At 46.5% G+C, this 25650-nt stretch overlaps 1 protein-coding gene across 8 annotated transcripts in view; it reads right to left on the minus strand.

Moving 5' to 3' along the window:
• Window positions 1–14788: 14788 nt before the first annotated feature.
• Window positions 14789–25650, minus strand: part of Jcad (junctional cadherin 5 associated) — a 41580-nt gene continuing 30718 nt past the window's right edge. For all 8 annotated transcript variants that reach the window (XM_039096446.2, NM_001427709.1, XM_039096447.2 and 5 more), the window contains 2 exons: window positions 21333–25015; window positions 14789–17599 (listed from right to left, as the gene is read on the minus strand). In XM_039096446.2, coding sequence (XP_038952374.1) covers window positions 17565–17599; window positions 21333–25015 — 3718 coding nt within the window. In that variant the 3' untranslated portion in view covers window positions 14789–17564. The remainder of the gene's footprint in view (window positions 17600–21332; window positions 25016–25650) is intronic.

The following is a 25650-nucleotide window of genomic DNA, read 5'->3' on the forward strand; positions in this document are numbered from 1 at the left end:
CCCTAACAGGAGACTGGCCAATGCCCTGCCTTGCTTTGGTGTGCTTGCAACTCCCATCCATCCATGACTGCAGACATCCTATGTTTGGTGTTTGTATAAGCTAACCACATATGTGAGAGAGTCTTTCTAGCTCTTCCCCCTAGAGAGATCACTGACTCCTCAACATGTATTTCCATTCCCAGCAACACCCAAAAGCAAGTATGTGTGTTGAGTGTGCATGGGCGTGTGTGTGTGTGTGTGTGTGTGTGTGTGTGTGTGTGTGAGTGTGCTTAAAAGGTATATTTATTAAGGTTCTCTAAAGGAACAGAACTGATAGAATGTATGTATACACACACACACACACACACACACAAACACACACATGAAAGGGATTTACTAGATTGCCTCATAGGGTGTGCTGTGGTCCAGCTAATCCTGCAATAGCTATTCACACCAGAGAGTTGGACAGTCCGGTAATCAGGCTGCATGTCTCATTAGTCCCAGCTTGATGCTGAAGGTCTGGAGGATTCTTGAGAATTGCTGGTCCTCAGCCTACATTGGAAGAACTATCTTGAAGAAGTGGGTTTTCATATTGGTGATGGAATTCCACAGCAAGAGGAAAGGTGACTTTGCCAACAAGACTGAGAGCCATCAGGCAAAAAGTTCCCTCTTTATATTCTTTTATCTGATCTGCCATCAGAGGGTGTGGCCCAGATTTAAGACAGATCTTCCCATTTCAAATAATGTGATTAAGGAAATCCTTCACAGGTGTGCCCAGTGGATTGAATCCAGATAAAAATCAAGATTATCACTACCGGGGCTGGAGAGATGGTTCAGCAGTTAAGTTAAAAACACTGGCTGCTCTTCCTGGCGTACTGAGCTGAATTAGCAACAAAATCATCAATAACTGTAGACTCATGGAATCTGCTGTTCTCTTCTGGTGTGCAGATGTACATACAGATAAAACACGCAGATATACAAAATAAATAAGTAACTCTTTTTTAAAAGGATACCACAAAGGATAGCTTATTAAGCCCCCTACAGCCACTGAGGACTCACAGGATAAATGGATCCAGTTAGTTGGCTGTCACCAGGGATAGAGCACAGGCTTGTACAACATGGGCTCAAACAGAAGATGGGGCTCTGGCTGCCTGGGTCAGTCAGTCTCAGAGGTTCATCTTCATGTGAACTGAATGGCTTCTCTCAAGTATACTGAGATCAGGGTGAGTTGGGATCAGCTGCAAACAGACCCTGCCTCCTGCATATACACCAAATATGTCACTCCTTAGCTTGTTGGCCACACAGGGATAGTTGAAGGTAGCAAGAGAATGATGATGTCACTGTTTATGCAAGCTGAAGTGAAGCCCTCTCCTAGTGGAGATCTGCTGAAAGGGGCACACTGAGAGGAAGGAGAGTGACTTTGGTCCAGCCTGGCCACTTCCTTCTGTCTGCTCCTCCTGTGTCTCAGTAAATGCAGTTTCACATGCTTTGCCCAAGGCAACCTCCCTTTCAGCGACCTCCCTACTCCCCTGTCTCACTCCAGGATGAGCAATGGTCCTTTGATGTGTTGATTTGCTCAGTATAAGCTCTTTCCCTGTCAACTCCATCAGTTGACAAGGACAGTCCAGATTAAAGGCAAAACAATCTCGAGTGATCTTGTATAAGCCCTTGAGACCTCTTGTTGCTATTGATGTTGGTGGTAGTTTGTGTGTGTGTGTGTGTGTGTGTGTGTGTGTGTGTGTGTGTTTAATGTTTTGTTTTGGTTTTGGTTTTGGTTTGGTTTCGTTGTGACACAGAACCTTCAAGTCGCCAAGGCTGGATTGGAATTTGTGTGCCTCCTTTCTCCGCCATCTAAGAGAAGAGGCTTCCCAATGGCTTAGGTTCCTTTTATTAAACTCAATGTAATCTTAAAGAAATTGAAAATGATTGACAGCTGGCTGTTCCTCCCACATTTCTGTCTTCAGCACAAGCCTTAGACGGAAATTGAGTTCATATTGAGAGATTCACTTAAGCAAATGTTGATTGGCTTTCAGGCTATGCAGAAAGCTGGATGAATCCTCTCCCTGGTCAGGCATCCAAGCACCCTGTATGAACAGTTTACTCCAGGTAAGATGCGATCCACAGTCCAAACCTCCTGGCTTCAAGCTGCAAAAGTCCTTAAAGAAAGGTCAGAAGCTGAACAACTGGGTGAAATGCTCTGTACAAGATGAGAGTCCATGCTAAGACACTTTTCCTTGTTACTGTTGGGGCTTCCTTCCATTTGCCTTCTAACACATGAATATTGCTGACATTACACACCAGGAAACAGACCTTGAAAATCCTATGGTTGTTGGAAAAAGTACTTTCTTGAAACAGTTCTTCTGCACAGAAAAATTATTCCTGAATTTGATATTTCTTTTTCTCAAAATATTGGCCTGGTGATCATTTCCCCTCGTGCAGGGTGAGAACTTTGTGAAAGACAATCACCTTCAATTGGGGTACATAATCTGCATTCCCACAATGGGCTGAAATGCCTTCCCCTCTCAGGTCAACCGTTAGATGTGGGTAGATGTGGGATGTTTCTTCTCCTAGATTTACTACCAGAGACCCAACAGCCTGCTTGAGCTACTAGGACCTGCTAGCTCAATAGTCATTCTGTATCTTTCATTTTGTTTTTGAAGTAAATAAACATCCAGGGATAGGTGGAGATCAATATACTGATTATAACACTTTAAAAAAAGCTGGTGGCTGCCCAGGAATTGGCCTGTGTTACTGAGAGAGACATCACATTCAAGCCACTCTATTCTGTAAGAGGAAGAATTCTCTCCTTATGGCACTGACTTCTGGGCCTCCCCACCAAAGCTGATTCTATTCTGGGGATGGGGCTGGTGCCTGGGAAATCACATTCCCCACAAGGACTTGGGGGCTATTGCCCCACTGAACAAGGCTGGATAGGAAAGAGGGACAAAGAAAGGGACAGAAGAAAAGGAGGAAGAGACAGATGAAAGGAGGGGAGGAGACAAGGAACAAGGGACAGAAAGAGATGGAGAAGGAAAGGAGAGAAGAACAAAGAGCAGGGCAGAGAGAAAACCAACCTGACAGCTGTGGTGGTGGGAATAAGTATGGTCAATATAGGCTCATACATTTGAATGTTTGGTCACTAGGGAGTGGAACTCTTTGAGAGGATTAGAAAGATTAGGAGGTGTGGCCTTGTCGGAGGAAGTAAGCTATTGGGGGCGGGCTTTGAGGTTTCAAAAACCTATGCTAAACTTGTCTACCTCTTTCCCTCCCCCTCTCCCCTCCCCTCCCCCTCTCCCTCTCTCTCTTCCCCTCTCCCAGATTAGGATGTATTGCCCAACTACTTCTCCAACAACATGCCTGCCGTGCCTGCTTCCATGCTCCATGTCACGATCATAATGGATCTAGCATCTGAAACTGTAAGCAAGCCCCTAATTAAATGCTTTCTCTTATAAGAATTGTTATGGTCATGGCAGCTCTTAATCACAATAGAACAGTCACTAAGACAACAGCTTTATCCAAGGCTATGCCTGAATTTGTCCACTATTAAGAGCATCACCAAGCACACACTTATGATGCCAGCATGTGTGGAGGTAGGAGGCTCAGGAGTTTTAGGTCATCCTTAGCTATGTATTCAAGTTCAAGGCCAGCTTGGTATATAAAAGACCCCTGTCTCAAAATAAAAATGTAAAAGTATTTCCCTAAAAATAGTGTAGGTGGATGCCTGTCTGAACCTGTAAGACATTAACGCTTCCTGATGCCCCCCGCCCAAACCCTTGCCCTGGGAATCTATCGCTCCAGTGTCTCCCAGGAAAGGACAGAAGGCAGCATGGCCACAGAGCATTCTATCAACGGGGGAGGAAGACACAGCTTATACTTACACAGTGAGCAGCTCATGCAACCCATTGAGGCAATGTCTTGCACCAGCCTTCTGAAAGCCTTAAATAAGACAAGCTTAGGGACAGTGGGACTTGCTCAAGAACCTCAGTCCACCTTTGTTTTCTTTCTTTTCCTAGCTCTACCCTTTCGTTACAGTCTTAAGTAATCCAGACTAGCTTTGAACTCTAAATAGCTGTGATTGTCCTTGAGTGTGATCGTCTCGCCTCTAACTTCTATCCCCTTAAGTTCTGGCATTAAGGTCTACATTACCTTACCTGGCTCAGGACACAAGATCTTTCCATTTTTAGCCTGTCTGATTCTAACCAGTGGCCATAGCAGCATATTTAACCTGCTCAAATTTATGTAAGGCTATAAAGTAACTGCAGGAGATTCTGAATCTGCCCTTTCATTGCTCTCAGGAAACTAGTGTGCACAAAATAGGTGTGGTAGTCCACAAACTTAACCCTGTCCTTGGGAGGTAGATGTAGGAGAATCATTAGTTTAAGGGCAGTTTGAGCTTCATGGACCTCATCTAAAACCCAAATAAGTAACAGCCTATGCCTCAGAGCAGGGGTTCCTAGGGAAGATAATTCTGTCTGTCCTGTGTGCTGTAGGATGTTGCATGCCATCTGTACTTCAGCCACTAGATCGAATCAGTAGTCCCAGCACAGTCACAATCAAAACCACCTCAAGATGTCAAGTGCCTTATGAATTGCAAATTACCCAAGGATGATAGGAGAGTGCAGGCTGCCTCAGAGCCCAGGGCCTTCCATTTGGCAAGAACATCTTGGAGGAGACAAAAACACATTGTCCTCTATGGATAGAAAACTGACCCATATTAGGCTAACTGACAGATGCTCTTATCACAGAGTGCTTTCCAAGGATCACTTTGATTGTGTGTCTGTTTCACATGAGGCTTTAGTTTTGGAACCTAATCCATCAGTGGGACTTGACCCCCTTTGTTGGGACTCTACTGCTCCTGGGATTTTAAGAAAGACTGGTAGGATGTCTTGTGACCATGTGGGCTGCAGAAGGGTGGAATAGCACAGTGTAGTGTGTGTACAGAACTCCCCCAGCCAATGAGTGTGTATAAATGATGGCTGTGCTACTGTAACAAAGAGACCCAGAGGATGGAGCCTTCGGGAACATGGGCATTCATTCTATCTCATGCAGCAATGCCATGTCCTTGGCTGGCTCTACTAAGCAGTGAGAACTCAGAGGGTTACTGCATGGTCCTGTGTGTCTGAGGTATGACTCCATCATCTCCTGGTGCAGCCTTTGGCTAAAGGCTGAAGGCAGGTCATGAAATATCACCGAAGGCCAGAGGAGAGATAAAGACAAAGACAGAAAGGAGCAATTTTCTCTCTTGATTATAATCCCTGGGTGACAGTTATGTACCAAGCTGCACCTGGTCACAAGAAAGGTGGCTATTTAATTGGGTACCTGGGAGTGTTAGGAGAAGGGTCAGGGAAGGAAACTGGTGTCTACTAAATGGGGAATGCAAATCAAATCCCAAAGGAATCAATCACCATTCAGACAAGGGCCAATGCACAGTAAAATAATCCCTGTAAATTGTACCTGACTTCTTCAAACCTTCCGTTCAGTCCTAGAGTTTTGATCACACTGTTCAGATTCTTCGTGTAGGAATCCTGACACTTTCTGAGGTGAGCCACCACAGGTGAGGTCCTTTGAAAATAGAGTTGCAATTTCCCTCTCTAATTTTTAGAGTGGCCTCTCTAAGAATGCAGAGGTATGGTTGAAAGCAGCATATCACATGTGGCATAGAGACAAACGATAGACCTGCTGATGGCTACTTCCTCAACTCTCCCTTTAAGTCAGAACTTCCTATGCCAAAAACTCATGAGAACAGGAAAAATCCAGCCTTGAACCACCTTATAAACACATGTGTTTATACCCACAGACAATTGCCAGCCTCAGCCTTACCCAGAAGCCTTCACTTTGCAGAACAATGATGGATTGCAGAGACACATGGCTGCACAAATTACTGGAAACAAGTGACAGCTTAGTGCTCAGCCATAAAGAGGACATTTATACCATACCCTCACCGACCACTGTTGTTGACATATTTCCTAGAGATAGAGTCAGGGGAAGGCGGAGTTAACAGTAGCAAAATTAATAGTGAGTATACAGAGAGAGAGAGACATACAGACACAGACACACACAGAGACACACACACAGACACACACACACACCTCGACGCAAATATTCATATACACACATAGCACACCCATGTTCAGTGTAATCCTTGTGGCACGGAATCTTTACTACAACACACAAAGCCTTCATACACTGAACCCACATCCTGAGCTTCTGTGGATCCTCATGTAGCATTTTCAAGAATCAGCCAGCAGGGGACAGCATTGCAAAGGCTTTAAAGAGCCTCCTAACAGCCGCAGGTACAGGCAGGAAGGCTTAAGATGCCCATGATGATATTCAGCGCCTACTGAGTGCTAGGCACTGTATCTGTTGGCCTCTAGTGATGAAGGAAGAAGAGATAGTTTGGTTGTTTTCCAAGATCAAACTTCTCTGGGTAGAGTGGTACAGGCCTGTAATGCCAGCACTCTGTAAGCTGAGGCAGGACAATTGAAAAGTCTAAGATAACCTGGACCAAGTTAGGCACTGTCTCAGAGTGCCAATACTAGGGCTAGTAAGATGGCTTAGTGACCAAAGGTACTTACTTTCAAGCCTGACAACCTGAGTTTGATCCCTGGATTCTACAAGATAGCAGGAGAGAACCAATTCCTGCAAGTTGTTCTATGGCCTCACTGTAGCTCACATGTGCACACATATAAAATAGATAAAAATATGGGATAAAAAATTGGCTGAAGACTAAAATTCTCCAAATGAAAGGAAAGACTTCATCCAGAGTTCTGTGTGGCCACATCAGTTCTACTACTGTCCTGGGCTGTGATGTGCAGCAAGTTGCCCAGCTCAGGTCCTTTTCTGTCACATGATATGCCTCCTAAGCAGTACAGTTCATTATAAACTGTGCACTGCAAGGGAGAGCCACACATATAATGGAAGCCTCTCTCTATGCCATTCTGAATGGTAAAGGAATGTGAAACTGATTTAGTAACAGACTTGAGCCTAGTGCACTGAAGACAAAATTTCCAGGTGCAGTGTGAACATGGGAGCCAGTTTACCTCCCTTTGTCACATGGATTAGACCCAAGTGTGTTTGCATACTCAGCACTTTTCCAGATGGGCTGGCCACATTGCTAGTCCCAGAGGCAGGAGAGGACAGCCATTACCATGTTGGATGTTACAGACCCAGAGTTCCAAAGCTGGGACCTAGCAGTCTGTTATTCTAAGTAGGGACTGGAAAAATGGCTGAATCGGTGATATGCTTGCTGCTGCCCATGCTGTGTAAGTATGAGAACTTGAGTTCAAATCCCCAGAACCTATTTAGAAGCTGGGTAGATAGTATGTATCTGTAAGCCTAGAATTCTTGTGGTGAGATGGGAGACAGGGGCAGAGGCATTCCTGGAAGCTTGAGGGCTGGCTAGCCCCATGTATACAGAAGCAAACAAGAAATTCTGTCTCACATAAGGTGAGGACTGACCCCTAATGTGTCCTCTGACATTGATACATACACCGTGGCACATACATATACAAATATATGGATTTGAAAATTTACTTATTTTTGGAAGTAAAAGCCAATCAAGTGTTCACAAAATTAATCCCATTCTGAAAGTTTGACGCTATCATGCAAACATCAAATCCAGTCTAGCCCCCCACCCAGAGTCTGAGGTTAGATTCTTCACTGGGTTTCTTACTAAACATAGGGACTGGTGACATCAGACAGCCACAATGGTCTGACTCCAGGTCATTTGTCCCTTTCTTGATGTCTGTGCCCATGACATTTGCAAATGCCCCTCAAGAGGTCCCCATCACTTTATTCTCTTACCTCCCAGGCAACTTTTACCTCCAGGGTAAAGTCCCTCTAGGGCTGTGCTTTTTCAGCATGGGCCTTGGGGGATGAACATCTGTAGTCCCTTTGTCTGAGTAGAACACAGAGCCTAGTCTCTGCCACCCACTCATATGGCAGAAGCCTGGGTTAGGTTGGGGACTGAAGTGGCTTGGTTGTTGAGAGTACTGTAGAATAAACTACAGTGCCCTACAAGGCTAGTCCCCTATGACCTCACAGCCAGCCTCCTGAAGCTCACCTCTTAAGGGTCTACAGCACATCCTAGTAGCTCCAGCTGAGACACTAACCAAACTACAGCAAGTTTATTGTCCTATTTAGCAGGATGACTACTGACTATCACTGAGCATTTGCCAAGACACTGTGCTAAGCCCCTCCTGTACATTGTCAATTCTAGACATCCTTCCTATACGTGTCTCCCAGCAGTACACAGTAAATGGTCAAGATCCCACTCCCTGAAAACCACCTGTCTGTAAGACAAAGATACGCTTACAACACACTTTCCTGGTATAGTGTGTCTCCTGAACACGAGCAGGAGTCAAAAACAGGCCCGTTTGTTCTGTGCTAGATTGTTGTGGCCAAACTCCTAGCAGGGGTGGGATCTTTAGACAAGCCTAGGTGCTTGGAAGACAAACAGCAAGCTTGGCCACAAGCTGTCTTGCCCCAGATCCTCTCTGACACAAGCACACAATGCCATCTAGTGTTTAGATGCAGCCAGCCTCCTCCTCTATGGTGTGTGATGGAGAAGGTAGGGTAGTTCTCCTCTCCCCAGGGCAGGGGCTTCAGGGGGCCCAGCACTGTCCTATTCTGAAGAACTCTCCACTTCCCAATGTCTCTCCTTCATGAAATAACCTTGCTTCTGTGTGTTGCACAGGACTGCTGTTCACCCTTAGCAATTCTGCTCTACAGACCAGATATTTCCTCTGGAGGAGGTTTTGTGCACCATTTCTTGGTATCTGTCATCTCTGAAGCCAGCTGTCCTGTTTACTTATTGTCAATTTGTCACAAGCTAGAGCCATTAGAAAAGAGGGAACTTCAGTGGAGGAAATGCTTCACCAGATTGGCCTGTGGATGGACCTGTAGGATATTCTCTTAATGATTGATGTGGAGGACCTAGCTCACTGTGGGTGGTGCTACCCATGGCAGGTGGTCCTCAGATGTAAAATAAAGTAAAATAAAATAAAAAGGCTGGATGAGCAGCAGGCCCTGAGGACTAAAGCTAGTAAGCAACATTCTGCCATGGCTTCTGCTTCAGTTCCTGCCTCCAAGTTCCTGCTTTGAGTTTCTGCCCTTACTTCTCTTAGTGGACTGTGAGCTAAGATATTGAGCCAATTAAAACCTTTCCTCCACAAATCACTTTTTGGTCATGGTGTTTTATCACAGCAAAGAAACCTTAGCCAAAGACACAGGTATCCCAATGGCTATCTGTGTTAGTAACCTTGAGAAATAAGAGTTCATCACCATCCTGGCAGGGACATGGAGCAGCAGACACCAGGAATGGCTGTAAACACAACTCAAATGATGATCAATAAGCCAAGAGCACAAACTCAAAACAGTGAAAATCTTAAAGTTCTCAACAAACCCCTTCCCCTGGTGACATACCTCCTCCAGCAAGGCCATACCTCCTAAGCTTCCCCAAATAGGGCCACCAAGAAATAAGCATTTAAATGCTGGGATCTGTGAGGTATTTTTATCATTCAAACCACATACTATCTATGCATTTTGACAAATGGCTGCGATTTCAACTTGGATTCCACAAACTCAAATGCATCTCCATAAAGCAAGTATTTCTTAATGCTGGATATAGTGAATTTGGGTTATTGTGGCACTATGAAAGGCTGAGGCAGGACTACCCCATGGCTATATAACAAGACTTTTCCTCAAAGCATGTGTGTGTGTGTGTGTGTGTGTGTGTGTGTGTGTGTGTGCACTCATGTGTATGCATGCTTGTATACGTATGTGTGTCTGTGTCTGCATGCATGCTTGAGTATATGCATATGTATATGCTTGTGTGTATGTATGTGTGTCTCTGTGTGTCTGCATGCATGCATGTGCATGCATCCATGCATGCATGCTTGCATGTGTGTGTGTGTTTCAGACGTAATTCATCAGCTAGCAGCCCTGTCTCTCAAGCCGATGGCAACAGAAGAAACCCAGAACAGGCACAAAGTGGTCAATGTGTGCAATAAGCCTCACTTGGCCATGCATCTTTCATTTCTTCATGTGATACTCCTTCAGTATGTGATACAGGACCCTCACAACAAGCAAGCGCTCTGTCATTTGAACCATTGCTTGACCAAGGAATAAATGAAGCCATTGAGGTGTCTGTTAGATGCACGCAAAGTAAATCATGACCACTGTAAATGAAACATTCTACAGAGTTTATGGTATATCCTGTCATACACAAGATGGAGCTGAGCCAGATATGATATGGGTGCAATTATGGTTGTCAAGAAATCCTCAAGGAAAAACATCTTTGCAGAAAAGAATCACTTATAAGCTTTGAATTGTGAAGCCCATGTTCATCCATTGAAGCTCACACAGAAAAGGCCATTCCCAAAGACAGAGGTCTAAGAGCTAGCTTCTCGTTGTTCTTCCCTGGTTTAAGATAGAAAGGGTAGGGCAGCTAGGCAAGATGATTCAGTCATCAACATGCACATTCTTCAGGGCGACTAGTGAGGTGGGTGGCTCAGTGACAAAATACTTGCTTAGCTCAGGGTCTTGGGAAAGAGGTGGGAAGTGAGGGGGAGAAGGAAGAGAGAGCATGTATGACCAGTACTTCTATATTTTTCTCAACAGCAGTGAGAACTTTCCTTTTGTTTCCTAAATTTCTCAGATTTAAGGTCAAACTTCATAAATACGGCCTCTACTTCTGCAAAATCTGCTTCTCACAGAGCAGTTTAAAAGACAGTGACTCCTCTGGTCTGTTGCCATGGTATAGAGCATTCATCATTTAAAAGTACCATCAACATTGCTTCTGGGGCCTGGTGCTTGAAGGTCTGAGTGAAGCAGCATTTGCAATGCTGGCTGGTTATCCGAAGTATTGTCCAGTGCTGAAGACCTCTTTCCAGTGTAATTAAGGAATTAATTCACCCAGGAGGAGAGTTAATTCTTCTCAATAGCTATCTAGGAAGAATTTGTGATAGTTGGTACTCTAACAACCTTCTTGATCCATGAGGTCCTTTTAGGATGGAAGCTACTGGCTGAGAATTCTGTACCAGAATCACCATTGAACCAACATGTCAGGCCTAGACTGCTTACTTCTAGGTTCCTTTAAAAGGTGAGAAAAATAAGCCCCCAATTTTGTTTAAGCCACTGTTGAGTACAGTAATAGCATGGCTGGCTATAGCCAATCCTCACAGATATGCAGTACATAGGAACTCTGCCTTTGTACTTCCTAATTATAGGGGTCCTTCTTTTCTCTTCTTAGGGTGCAGGAAGCTAAGATGGCCAGCAAGAACATGGCTATAGATGCAGGCTTGGGTCCTTGCTCTGCTGCTTGCTGTGCCTGAGTCCTCTTGGTGTCCCATTAGAATGATGATATACATGGCACACAGTAAGGAATGGATAGTTTGTTTCCTCATCTTCCCCTTGTCTTCACATTGAGTGTTTGATTTTAAGTACCTCAACCAAAGTGTTAGGTAGATAATGGCAGAGGAGCTCTCTCTTCAGAACTGAACCTGCTATCTTAAGCTCAGACTGTTCCAGTAGGGCTGAACTGTGGAGAATTGCTAGCAGCCAAAGCTATAGGAAGAACAGAACGCACAGTGGGAGAAGAAACAGCAAATGGAGTGCCTGGGCTCTCCCACTGAAACCAAAGCAGGGCTACTGGACCCAGGGAGCAACACTGTTTCTCATAGATAGCTGCCCCCAGAGCCCATCAACATCATTTACAGCCTATAGACTACTGGATGAACACCAAGAAGAGGCCACATATGGGATCAAAGCAAGCCTCATTTAGCAGGTTCAATGGAAGCATCTCTGCTGCTAAAAGTATATAAGGACCTCACACTCCACATCCAGGAGAAACTCTCTAGAGGCCACCACTGCAGCCAGGCTTGTAAAGAATCCCCACACCATCCTAGTTGAAGAGAAACCGTGGGTAGAATCAGTCTCATGGGGGGTCTGAGAGGGTGCAGTAACAGTGCAGGAAGGAAATAGGGAAAGGACACCCCTAGCTGAGGGAACAACAGCAGAGTTCCAGTCCTGGGGGAGGGGGAAACCCAGTTTAGACCTGAAATTTCCAACTGTCTTATTCTTGGCCCCTCTGGCAGGCCAGGGATCCCTATCAAGTCTAGGCTTGCCCAAAACAAGTCACCCGATCTCAGAGCTGGAAAGAACCTTCAGGAGTTCAATCCCCTTCTCCCATTCCTAGATGGGTGGTCAAGTTCAAGACCTGCAAACTGTCCTCTGACTTCCACAGAGCCAGACCTAGGGTGGGGTTTCCAGTCCCTGGGAGTTGTGTTTTGTTTCAGTGTTGCTTTGGTGAAGAAACTTTTGATTTTGTACCTTAATCTGTGAATGAAATTGTCAACCAAATGAGGAGAAAGTCCTTACTTTGAAACTGACATCTTACTGTGAACAGAAATTTTGAATGGCCTCCAAGGCCTCAAACATTCAAGCCACATACACACACATGCACACAGCATCAAGGCAGAGAGGAAAGGAGCCTGGAAATGCCAATGGGATAGACAGAAGTTCCAGCTGGAAGGGGAGGATATATTTATTTTTATAATTGTTATTACATTTTCGTGTGTGTGTGTGTGTGTGCGTGTGTGTGTGTGTGTACACATGCATGCATGTGTGCATGCTTGTGCAGGCCAGAAGACAAATTGTGGGAGTCTCCCAGGGATCAGACTCAGGTCATGAGATTTGGAGACAAGAACTTTTATCTCTTATCATCTCTCTGGCCCATTACATTCATTTATATGGGGTGTGTGTGTGTGTGTGTGTGTGTGTGTGTGTGTGTGTGTGTGTGTGTTATCCCAAAGCAACACATGTGTAGAAGCCAGAGGATAATTTTCAGGAGTATGTTCTTTCCTTCCACCCTGCTGGTCCAGAAATTGAATTAGGTCATGGGGCTCATCAGCAAGCACGTTTGCCCACAGAGCCGTCTTGTTGGCCCTAGTGGTTGTTTGAATTCAGGAACAGCAGCTTGGTTTGTCGGTCCATGGGAAATGGAGTCTCCATCTGCTTCCAGAACAGTCATGCTGGGCTGGCAGAGTGCCTGAAAAAACAAGACAGAACAAAACAATATACTCAGGGCCCCAATTTAAAGCCTGCAGGCTGCCCTAAAGGAACTTTCTCCAGAACACCCAAACTTGGCTACATTCTCCATGCTACCCACTCAGGCAAGGCCTGCTTCTATGTCCCACACATCTCTCCTAGCAGGAGCTGAGCACCCTGTGAAGTCTGAGAGTGGCTTGGAATGGACGCTAGGTCACTGCATCTGAGTCTCTGTGGAGGAAGCCACATGTAGGCCCTTCAACCCCACTGAGCTCTGGTAGAAAGTGAGTGTGCTGTGCCATCTGTCCCTGTGGTATCTACACCCTGAACCACGCAGCTGGCACCCAGGCAGTTTCTGCACCAGTTAGATGGTAAACTGACAGGTTGCAAAACCAGTTAAGAGCAGGTTAACCAGTCTGAGACAGTAAAGGGAGCTACACTGTGAGGAGAGGCGTGATTCCTCGGATGTGGACGTCTCCATCCTGCCATTCCAGCTGATACTTTGCTGTACTCTGCCTCCATCTGTGTGATTACTCCTTGTCTGTCTAAACCTCATATTACCCAACAGTCTCCTGATGGCTCTAGCCAGAGGGGACCACGGGGCAGTGTCCAGAATGCTTACCATTTGCTTTAAGTGCTAAGGCAGCTGGGCAAAAGATGAGCAGACAGGAAGTTCCTGTGAGTTCCAGGGCTTTATTCCTATCAAATTTTATGATTTGGGGCATGTTTGCCTGACAGGCCTCAGTTGAGGCTGGAGAGGCAGCTGACCTCGAGAATCAGGGCTCCTCTGATTTTTTACATCTGGATAGAGGTCATAGTTTTCCCTGACTCTGACATCTGGTTGTCATCACCGAGTCCTGCTTCACACCTTGAACTTGCCTTGGTCTCCCTCTTGCTCAAGTGTCACACTCGTGGGCTCTGACGTGAAGTGTGGGTGCTGGAATGTAGACATGGGAGATGCTGCAGCTGCAGGAGGGCCCCCTGACCTGGGAGAAGGCTTGCAGAAAAGACTGTAGACTGGGCTGTCTGCAACCACAATATCCCCTTCCTGGCCTCTGTTACATTAATAATTCCACTTGAGACAGAGGCTCTCAAGGTCAAGGCCACCAACAGGCAGGAGCCTCAGCTGCCTCCCACAATGTTGCTGAAGTCAGGACTGTTCTAGTGAGCAGGCGGTCAGACCACAGGGACCTTTTCAAGGGGCTGTGGTCTGAATTTATGGTCTTGAGGCCACCATTATTCTTTTTAACAAAACATACAGTTTAGGGACCAGTCCTTCTATGGTGGTATTTGATTGTTTCCCTCTTCTAATTAAGGGTCACAAAGTGTACCAGTCCACATTCTGGGACAAGGACCTCCCACTATTCAGGCTTGTCAAAGGCCATTTGGAATGTGTCTCTTACAGCCTGTACTCAGCCAAACTGTCTTCCCACACACAGGTGTCCAGAACACGCAGACTAAAGCAAAGTAGGACGAAGATGAATCAGCAACTACAACAGCTTCAACACTACTCACCCTCAGACTTCAGCCGATCCCACGCTAACAACTGTTCACAAGAGCTTTGCTTCCCTCGTCACTCTGGAGGAGCCATTGGGATGACAATGGTGTATTACCTAATCATTTCAAATGAGCAATCAAGTCCCAGTGGCCAGTGGGATCCAGAGTGTGATAAATGCCTTTGCTGCTATTGATCCTTCTGTGAGTTTCAACTCTGAGACCCTAAATCCACTGTCCCAGAAAGGGAGACACAATACCAGAGAGGTGATGCACATTCAGGGTCTTTATTAATAAAGGAAATAAGTGTTTATAATTATGGAAATACTTCTGGTGGTCCCTTGTAGGGGCTGGTTGCATCTTTAGAGGGTTCCTGGGGCTTACAGAAACACAACTGTAAGTATTTGTAAGAATAAGTAAGATACCTCGTTTACAGTCCTTCAGGCAATTTCCCCTAAAGAAGCCAAAGAAACCACTTCCCCATCATGTCTGTATGTTCCAAAACAACCACAGGCATAATTCCTCCTGTACTTTTTAGTTCAAATGGTTGAAATTAGAACTTTAAATTTTACAAACTCCAAATTATTGAATACCAAACCAACATATGTAATGAGAAAAATAATTACAAATACAGAATGTGGAAATCTTTTTCTACCAAAAAGCCACGGGCACACATGAAATTAACATATGGAATGGTGGTTAGGGCACACACGAAATTTACATACAGAATGTTGGTTAGTATTGACCTTAAGACCTTGGCAAAATGGTTTTTGGTCGGATATACATTACCTAGAAGTATAAAAAGTTACAGGTCAAAATTTCAAGTTTCTAAGTTTAACATTACCACTTCTTTCCCAAACATTTGCTCATGGGCTTGAATATGGGAAAAACTAGGGTTAAATTATAATGTTCATTACGTGACTGACCAGCTGCAGGAAAGTATAAAGCAATTTCAAACAAGACAATACGGAAACACAGCTTGTTTCAGACTGAGATACGTAAGGCACGACAGTTTTCCTTCAGGATCCTTCTCTCTCTCACAGTCTTTAGATGGTATCAGGTTACTTGACAGAGGTCATTACAGCATGTACACGGGTACACAGGTATGCACTGAGGTCTTCACATGTGTACACATGTGTACACATGCAAACGGCTGCTTTCACTTTTTTCTTTTAAGGAGGGAAGTGCAGCCCCACAGAGTCCAGTATAACTTAGCCTTCACTTGCCCCTAGCAGATGATTCAACCACCATTGCAGACCACCAGCCTGCTTACCCGCTGCCCCAGGGAGATCTACAGGCCACACCCCTTCCCATGAGAGCCAAGCTCTGGACAAGGGCGACCATGAGAAATAGGTGCAAACCAAGACTGCAGATGTGTGCGTCTCGGATGGTGTGTCAGGAAGACTGCAGATGTGTGCATCTGGGAAGGTGTGCCGAGGCTACTTGGACTCTGCTTTGTGTTGTCCAGTCAGTGCATGTGAGGTTCTTAGGTAATAAAATGATATGGTGTACATAAGAGACTGTCAAAGTCCTGTTTGAGCTTAGGACCAGAGGACTGACCAGCCATGGGCTCACACTGCAGAAACTTGGCATGCCCGAAAACAGGTTAACTAAATGTCCCAAAAAACTAATAGAGATAGAGAGGCAAGGATGGGGTGGTGGTGGGGAGGACAGGGAGATAGGTAAGAGGGGAAGAAAGGGGACAAAGGCTTTGGAAAATGTCAGCTAACAAGAATACCTTCCTCAGGCAGAAGGGTGAAATGGCACAAAATTCACGAACTATGCAGGCAAATGCAAGAGTGGAACCATAGGCCTCTTTATACGTCTGTCATGGTGTATGCTCACACAGTATGCCACCTGTGTACGGTTCCCAAGCACTTTTCAGAATATGCAAGATTAATTAATCAGGTCATTCTAGACAAAAATATATGTTTCTTTAAAGGAGCAAGGCGGTAGGTAGGCAGGAGAACAGTCTCTTCTTAGGGCAAATTCCCCACAGGAATACAAAGATGAAAGGATGGGGTTTGGCAAGTCTAGTGGGCACGGCTGCAAGGTGACCATGAAGTTGTGGGCTGATTTTGAGAATGGTATCTTCTAATGTAATCTTGCAGCTCTGCCTGTGCAAACATCTTTATGAGAATTAATGAACATGTGATTGGTTTTCGATGACACTGTGAAAAGGAGCAGAGCTGAAGTTGGAGCCGGGATAAAGGCTTTAGAGCCAGGGTGGGCCCTCTTGGGTCCCTCACACACACAGGGATAGACTCTTAAATAAAATAGCACTTCCTTAAAAATCTGCCACCTAAGAACTGTTTATACATCATAGAAAAATAGCAATTTTATAAAAAGCAATAAAGTTACTTTGTTACCATGGTCTATTTTAAACCAGCCATCATTTTTCATAGAGAGAATTCTAAACATTCACACAGAAGGTAAACCTATGGAGACTGAGTGCAAAGCAGAGCGCAGCACGTCTGCCCCGATGCCAAGGCATCACCTCGAGGGGGAGTGACAGCGAGTGTGACCCTTCTGAACACCGAGGAGCCATTGTGAGTTTCACGGCAGTTAGCTCACACGTTACTAAGATTCAGGAATAAAAACGGGTCGTATGTACTAATTCACATTCCTCTTACACTGTTCGAGGCCAAACTCCTGGGCCACGCTCCTAAATGTGAGCGAGGGCTGGGGAGATGTGGCAGGGAATGGATGAGATCAGGGTACAATCAGAATCACCCACTGCTTCCGTGTTTGATTTTTCACCTAACACCAGATTTATACAAAGCTATTTGCCAGGTTGGCCTTATGCCCCAGAAGGGAACTGGTGTAAATACTTTGTTCTAAATATATGAATTACATATCCATGCTATAGAGACAGACGGTGCCCACAGACCACCACTTTATCTCCGTAACAATCGTAGGGATGGCTGTCGAAGGATGAGTCGGACACTGCAAACCCCAGTTTCCAGCTTCAGCATGAGCAAGACAGGTGGCTCAACCAGAGAACGCTCTGCTAGCCGAGGTGCTGGGAGCTCCACGGGCAGCCGTCACACCCTCTCTACTCGGCTAGGATCATAGGAATCTGCAAATAAGAAAGACGAAAGGTCAGGGGTCATTCATCTCCCATAGTTTATGTTTAATCTTCAGGCTACAAGCAAAGTCGAGAACAAAACTCACATGTATAGAAAACTGATTTTCAGACACTTCTGCCAACTTATTTCACTAAGGAGTAAGAAATGACAGCTGGAATGTTTTCAAGGAACAGGCACCATCATTACCAAATACAGACTGATAAAGCTAAGCGATTCAGTATATTGATAGACCCTCCTGACACTCAAAGTACAGCATAAATAATAATAAACTTGCAGACTCTTCACTAGCAGCAATGGCCTGGCCTAATGCTAATTCTTTTTGTTGTTTTCTTTGTGTGTGTGAGAGTGTAGTGCACACTTGTGTGTGAGGTGAGGACAGAGACTGATGGGGGATACTGGCCATCTTCCTCAACTGCTTTCACGTTGTTCTTAAGTTTGTCCTTGTGTGACCGCCATAGTTTCTGAGGTAAGGTCTCCTGCTGAAGCTGGAGGTCATGGATTTGTCTGATCTGGTTGGCCAATGATCATCACAAATCCACAGTCTTGGCTGCCTCAGTGCTGAGATCACAGGCACGCTGCTGTAACTGGCTTTAGGGCTGTGGAGTTTTAAACTCAGTACTTTGCATTCCTATATCTCCCCTCAATCTGAATGACAGCATTTTTATGAACAAATCCCTCCCTCTGAGGCTTGGGGAACTGAACTGTCAAATACATGGCTAACAAGAACAGTTTTTCTGTCTCCAGCTGCCACCAGCCAACAGGCAGGATCAGAACCGGCTGCTCAAACTGAGCCCAGATGACCTGAATTTCTTGAATGGAGCACCATAGAAAGGGACAAGAATCCCAAACTGCCACTGGGATGGGAAATGTATGCTGTTGACCTGGACAGTCTGACCCTTGGCGCCCTGGAGACTGAGGCTCGCCTCTGTCATCAGAGTTCCCTGCCTTACCAGTCCTAAAATCTGTAAGAGTACAAGATAGCCTTTAAAATGTAGAGATCTCTCAAAAAATATAAACAGAAATAGAACTATTATAAAATCCAGCAACCTCACTCCCAGGTGTCTGGACATCCATGTGCGCTGCACTGGTTATGTCAGGAGGTAGAACCACCCAAGCGTCTGCCAACAGAGAGTGAGGGAAGAAACGTTCTTTCTGCAAACAAATGTCTGCACAACGAATCAGCATCAAAAAGGAGCACTCTTGTCATTCACAGTGACACAGCTAAGCTAAGAGAGCACAGCACTGGGATGTCACATGTGGGTTTGCTTTTAGGTTACCCCTGTAGTAAAAGAGTATAGGATGGTAGTTTCTAGGAGCTGGGTGTAGGGCAGAGAGGAGACAGTGGAAAGAGTACAAAGTTGCAACTGTAAGGTGAACTCCTGCCTTGAGGTAGCACATTACAGGGGACATAGTTAACAGAGCTCGTGCACTTAAACTGTGCCAAGGGACTAGGAGCTGATGGACATGTTGATTAGTGTGATTATCATACTTAGCATACAATACATGGTCACTCAAGCACTATGTGCATCCTAAAGAGAGTAGCATCTTACCCACTTACTGTCAAAACCTCAGTGAGGACAGAAAAAGTAACAGCAAGGCTTACCATAGCCTGGAAGATGATTTTTTTTAAAGTCTGCAGGATTGGTATGATTTTATAGAAAACAACCCTCTGAAATGCACCTGGGAAGTGACATCCTATGATGGGTGTCTGTCCCATCTCCTGCAGCCTCAGGTTTTACCATGTGTCACTGCAGCTGGCTGGCCACACCTGGATACGAGGCACAGTGATGGTGAAAACTAAGATTGTGTTGGGAGCACTGTGCAGCACAGGAGGGACAGGGCTGGCACTCAGACGTGCCACTGAGCCTGCTCACTGATGGACTGACTGCTCTGGCCCACCTGGCTAAAGGACGTAGAGCTCCCATGACTTAACACCTCTTGACACTGCCCCTAGCAACAGCCCATGTGACCACACAAGAAGACAGTTACAGCTCGGAGCTCAAGGAATGCTGCTTCTTGCGTGCTGAGGATACAGTGGAGGGTGGATAATGGAGGAGAATGCCACACTCCAAACAACCTCAGACCACACAGGCAACTGGAATTGAACTGGTCTCCTCAGTGCCAGATATGCTGGAGACACCACCACATAATGGCCCTCAATCCCAAGACCCAAAATTGAAGCTGAGGACCCAAATCCAGGAGCCATGTAAAGAACTCTCTAGAACACTGGGTCTGTCACAACCCCTTTGGGGGTTGAATGACCCCTTTCACAGGGGTTGCCTAAGACCACCCTGCATACCTGATATTTAGTTATGATTCATAACCATAGCAAAATTAAGAGCTATAAATTAGCAATGAAATAATCTTGTGGTTGGGGATCACCACAACATAGAGAAGTATTAGAAAGCTGAAGCATTAGGAAGGCCGAGAACCGCTGCTCTAGAACAGTAAGTTCTTTACTTCATAGGCAGGCTAGGTCCAACAAAACTAGTCTGAGTCATATAATGTTAGTTTAAAATTTCTGGTAAGTACAATAAAACAAATTATCTTTAATAATATACTTTATTTCACCAAATATATCCAAAATATATTCACTTAACATGCCCAGAATACTACCACTTCAACATGTAACCTTTAAATGTAAAATTATTAAGATATTTCAGATTTTCTGTGTATTTTATCCCTATACAGCTGTCTGCCACTTTAGTTCCAGGAGGTGCGGACGCCCTCCTCTGGCCTCTGTAGGTACTGAATGGATGTACTACACAAAGCATGCATGCAGAGAAAACACCCACACTCATAAAATAAGAAATAAATGAATGTGGATGAGTTGGGAAGTTGGAAGGATCTGGAAGGAGTTGGGGGAGGGGAAACGAATCAGAATACATTGTATGAAAAAAAATCTTAAAAGAGAAAAAAGCCTGGGTGTGGTGGCTCCCACCTTTAATCCCAGCACTCAGAAGGCAGAGGAAGATGGATCTCCGTAAGTCTGAGACTAGCCTGGAACACATGTAGAAACCTCATCTCAAAAAAGCAAAAATAAAAACAAGAAAGTTAGTAAAGAACAGTCATCGGGGCCATTTGGATGGACGTCTATTATTCTGGAAGAGAACGCGATGAGAAATGTTCTGTCTCCAACATGAGGCACTGAGCTGCCCAGGCCGGCGGAAGCGCGTGTCTGCGACACATTCTCACGTCCCATGCCTGGAGCACATTCAGAGGCCTGGGAAGCTCTTTATAAGAATAATTCTATGTAGCTGCTTCCCTCACCAATTCCAATGACGTAATCATTCAAAATACGTGGCAAGATCTTGATTCTTAATTGAGGAAGCTAGGTACTTTTTTGAAAACGAGTTTACTTTTTAAATGTATTCATTATTCTCGTGAATAATTATCCACAACTCCGTAGACAGGATTCTCTCCTGTGACCTTTACCCAGGTCTCAGAGATGGGGCTCAGTCACCTGCTGGCAACCTTGCCAGACCCTCTTCTTAAAAATTTTAATTGACGATATCTTGCTATGTAGCCCTGGCTGGCCTTCAAGTTCTTCCTGTGTCAGATTCCTAAGTACTGAGATGGCAAGTGTGTGTCACGCCTGCGTGAAGGATCATTCTATCAAACTGTTGCCAGCACTCAGGTGAGTACTCACCAACTCGCCATGCTTCTATGATCACATGACTCCAAACTAACACCAAACCTCTGCCCTCCAGCTCAACTCCTTACCTGCACACCACAAGTCCTGGTCTGACATTTTCTCCCTTATCACTTCAGGGTGTCCGTTTTCGTTTTGAGAGACAGAGGGCAGGTACTCTGCTTGCCAGGCCTGATCTTTACCACTCGGGGAAGTAAGGCCTTCTGACGGCCAGGCTGAACTCTTGATGACCTTTAAGGGGTCCGGCTCCTCCATGGAGTCTGCACTCTTGGAGCTCAGACACCTCATCTGAGACAAGGAGTTTACCTCCCTCATTCTGACCAAGCGAGCTGAGTCTGCCCTCTTAGGGAGTGACACCAGTTTTCCTTGTGAGCTCTCGATTACGTTGGAAGAGTTTCTGAGCCTCTTTTCAGGGCCCACCACATTTGTGGACTTTTCCATGAAATGGAACAGAGTGGACTTGAAGGGTGGTTTCGCCTCTTTCTTTTTCTCAGGCTCAGGACTGGTGGCCTGGCTTGTAGGGAACCCATCCACATCTGAGCACACAGCAGCCTGGGGGGCCCTTTCTCCTACAAAAAGAGGACTCTCAGTCCAGCCACACTTCCTCCTGCCATAGAAAGCATCAGTGGCCACTGTGGGGTCCTCTGGGGATGCCGAGCTGGGCTGTGAGTCCTCTCTGGATGATCTTGGGCTGCAGGCACTTGTACCAGGCTTGGGGAGCTGGCTCTGTTCTGTTCTCCTGGCACCTGGCAGAAGGGACTCCACGGCTACCTCAATGCCCAGGATCCTCTCTGCCCTTTCCTGCAGAGACTCACTTGGAAGGACTTCCACGGTGTTGTCTAGACCCTGACACTCTGATTTATAGGCACGCTGTTCTTGTCCCAGTGTGAGCTCTAAAGATGGAAAGTTCGGTGTTGAGAGTCCTCGACATCTGTCAGCAAGGGGCGGCAGGACACAGGGTAGGACCTCGGTGTCCCCACCATTATCCACCCTTATGGGAGTCTCTCTGCCCAGCTCCACAGACCCTAAAGCATCGTTGACTTTGGTGAGTTCTTGACTTCCTCTCGGTTCTGCCAGACAGAACAAAGAGGCTGCTTGTGTGTCAACCGGCGCAATCCTGCTCACAGGCCTTGGGCTAATGTCTCGCTCACACATCCCATTCAAAGCCTCCTGGCTTTTCTGCTCTGCAGACAGGTTTCCATGTCCCCACTGGACTGGAACGCCTCTGCTGTCTTCCTCCTGTGATGGCCCCAGAGCCTGTGAACGGGCACACGGGTGGCCAGGTTTGGGTTCCTTACTCCGACTCTGTGACTCACCAAGTCTTCCTCCTGGGGGCCCTGCTTCCCCCAGTGCCAGCTCTGCAGGCCGCTGTTCTCTTCTAGTTTCCTGGTGGCCCCTGGTCTTGGCACTGGAGTCAGCACAGTCCTCTGGCTGTTCTGCCTCACTGTCTTCACTATCGCCCCCACTGCTAACACCATGGCTTTCTTCCTCTTCCTGAAGCTCCTTGTTAAAGCTTTCTAACTGACTTATCAGATCCCAGGGCCGCCGGCTTACTGGTTTCAAGAGAAACTGACCAAAGAGTTGTGTGCTATTGCATTGGCCTACTGTGGACTCCCCCTTCACCACCTCTGGCTTGGGTACAGGGTTGGCACTAGGGAGCTGGCCAGAAGCCCCTTTGGGCATAGACGTCTGGTTTATGGTTGAGGAAGTCCTTGAGAAAGCACTATTTCGAGATGGGCTGAGGGACATTTGCCCGCGGAGGTGAGGTACACTGGGCTTCTGACTGGGGTCACTGGATGCTAAGGCCGCATGCAGGTGTACTTCAGAGGCAGTGTCATCTGGGCATGTTGGGGTCAGTGCTGCATTGCTGGCCTCTCCTGGCTTTGTGGCAGGGAGGAGCTGTGAGCTTTTGGAGTCTTCGGGGAAACTGGTTTGGGTCTGCTGATCTCTGTACTGGTGTCCTGGCCATGAGCCGGAAGCCCGGAGTTCTCTGGGTTTGATGAGGTGGAGGGTTCTGGGGTCATCAGTTTGGCCATCTTCTGACTCCCCCAGAACTTGCCTTGGGGATGTTCTTCTCCAGGCCATGCTTCCCATGAGGGCTTGCAGCTCCAGGTCAGTGGAAGACATACTCAGCAGACTCTGCTCCTCCAGGGCTGGACCCTGATACAGCCCATGGTTCTTATCAGCTCCCAGCTTTAAGTCATTGTTGTTTGTATCCGTATCTGGCACAAGTGACTCAGATTTAACTGGGACAGAAACCAAACAAAATATGGTTGCGTTACTTTTCTTTGAACTTTTCCTGCTCTGAATCCCAGTTTCAAACTTTCTGAGCTTCGTGTGGGTTCTGCAGGTTCCCTCACTCTGTGGCTGTGGAGAAGAGGCGTGGCTTTCTACCTTGCTGTCTCTCACATCAGCTGTTAATCCTCGCATGCCATGATGCTCTGTTTGGCCAGGGAAGCCTCCAGGTTCACTGGCCATGGGGAGCTGGCCCTGCAGCCACTGGGGACTGGAATGGGCGAAGGCAGACCCCCGCTCATTGACTGGTGGGAGTATTGGGCCCCGTGGTGCTGAAAGGGCATCATTGTACTGTCTTTTCCCAAGAGCTGGTTCCTGGGTAGCAATGAAACCAGAGTTGTAGGATGTGTCCTCGAGCCTTGCCTCTTCATAGAACTCTGGGGGCTGAGCTAGTTTGATATGTCGGATCCGTGGGTCATCAAAAGGAATGTACTGAATAGAATCCCCATGGGTGGCAATGGGATAAGGATGTGGAGGAGGACCTGGAGGAGGAGAGCCAGGCATTGCATTGTAGAGATCCCTAGCTGCAAGGGAGCCAGAAGGAAGCAGACAGTCGGCCTCAGGTTTCTCAGGTAGTTGCTGCTGCTGGCTCTGGCTGCTGCTCACATGCCTGGGAATGGGATCTTCAAGGTAGGGGTTTGGAATGTGCTGCGGGGGTGACCTGTATGAAGGTGGAGGCACATACACAGGGGGCTCCAAGCCAGTATCCAGCATACCCAACTCATGGCCAGGATCCTTACTCCTTGTTGGATGGCAGCCACGTGGGTCCCTGTGCTGGTGGTCCTGAAACCCACCTTCTCCCCTGGGCTGTGGTTGTGAGCCATGGCATGGAGTCTTAAGGGGTTTCCCAAACTTAGGCCTGGGAAAAGGGCCTGAGGAACTAGTCTTCTCAAGGTTCCTTGTGGGTTCCAAAGGCGGTGGGCAGCTGGGAGGGTATGGTGGCACTTTTGGGACACCTGTTATGTGACCATCATGTAGTGGAACAGGAATTTCTGTGAAATTCAGGCTCTTGGGGGAAAGAGCTCGGGGCAGTGACTGGGATTTCTTTCTGTTCTGAGATGTCAGCATGTGCTCTCCATGGACAAACTGGTACAGATCCTCGAACCTTTCCTGGGATCTTTTCTGTCCATCACCATCAGACGCTTGCCTCCCTAACTTCCTTGGCTGCTTCCAGCTTTCCAAGGTCATGTCCTGCCACTTAGCAGGAGTCGGCATTCTCAGCTCTGCTTCCCAAAGGGCATTCTTCATCACATGCTCTGTCCTTCTGGCAACTTCCCATGGACTCTCTCTCACATGAATGGGCAGACTGTGAGCCTGAGCCATTCTTCTGACCTCCACTTCTTCCTGATCCCTGGGACACAGGGAGCCACTGCCCTCCTGCTGTCCTCTGCTCCAGTAGATGTGGTCTCTACCACTTTGGGGCTGAGAGGACCATGCTAAGGAGGGTTGACTTAAAAACCTGCAAAACAGAGAGACAGATGTTATGTAAGACAAATACACCCTCATCTGCTTCAGTGCTCAGGGTGACACTTACGCTACCACCTTTGAAAATTAGCCCTAGGTGGTTTGAATAAGCACGGCCCCCATAGGCTTATACAACTGAGTGCTCAGCACCAAGAGCGGCGTTATTTGAAAGGATTAAAAGGATGAGGAGCTGCGGCCTCGTGGGAGGGAGTGCGTCCCTAGGACGGTCTTTGAGGTTTCAAAAGTCTATGACTAGCCCAGAGGCCGTCTGTCTCTGTCTGTCCTGTCTCTCTGCTTAAGGATCAGAATGTAGTTCTCAGTTATTACTCCAATGCAGCCTGCTGCCATGCTCCCCGCCATAATGATAATGGACTAAACCTTGAAACTGTAAGCCGGCCCCTGATTGATGCTTTCTTTCATTAGAGTCACTGTGTTTCTTCACAGCAATAAAACAGTGACTAAGACAGTCCCCAACTGCAGGACTTTGCCAGCTACAAAGAAAACAAGTCCCACCAGTCATGGTTGGAAGACAGCCTGTGTTACTGTCATCAAGAGCCAAGTGACAGCAGCAGGATATCCACCAGGGATGCTGGCTATCCTAAAGAGGACACAAGCCTCACAGCTCCAAAC

This window comes from Rattus norvegicus, chromosome 17 (assembly GCF_036323735.1).
Source record: "Rattus norvegicus strain BN/NHsdMcwi chromosome 17, GRCr8, whole genome shotgun sequence".
Lineage (NCBI taxonomy): Eukaryota > Metazoa > Chordata > Mammalia > Rodentia > Muridae > Rattus > Rattus norvegicus.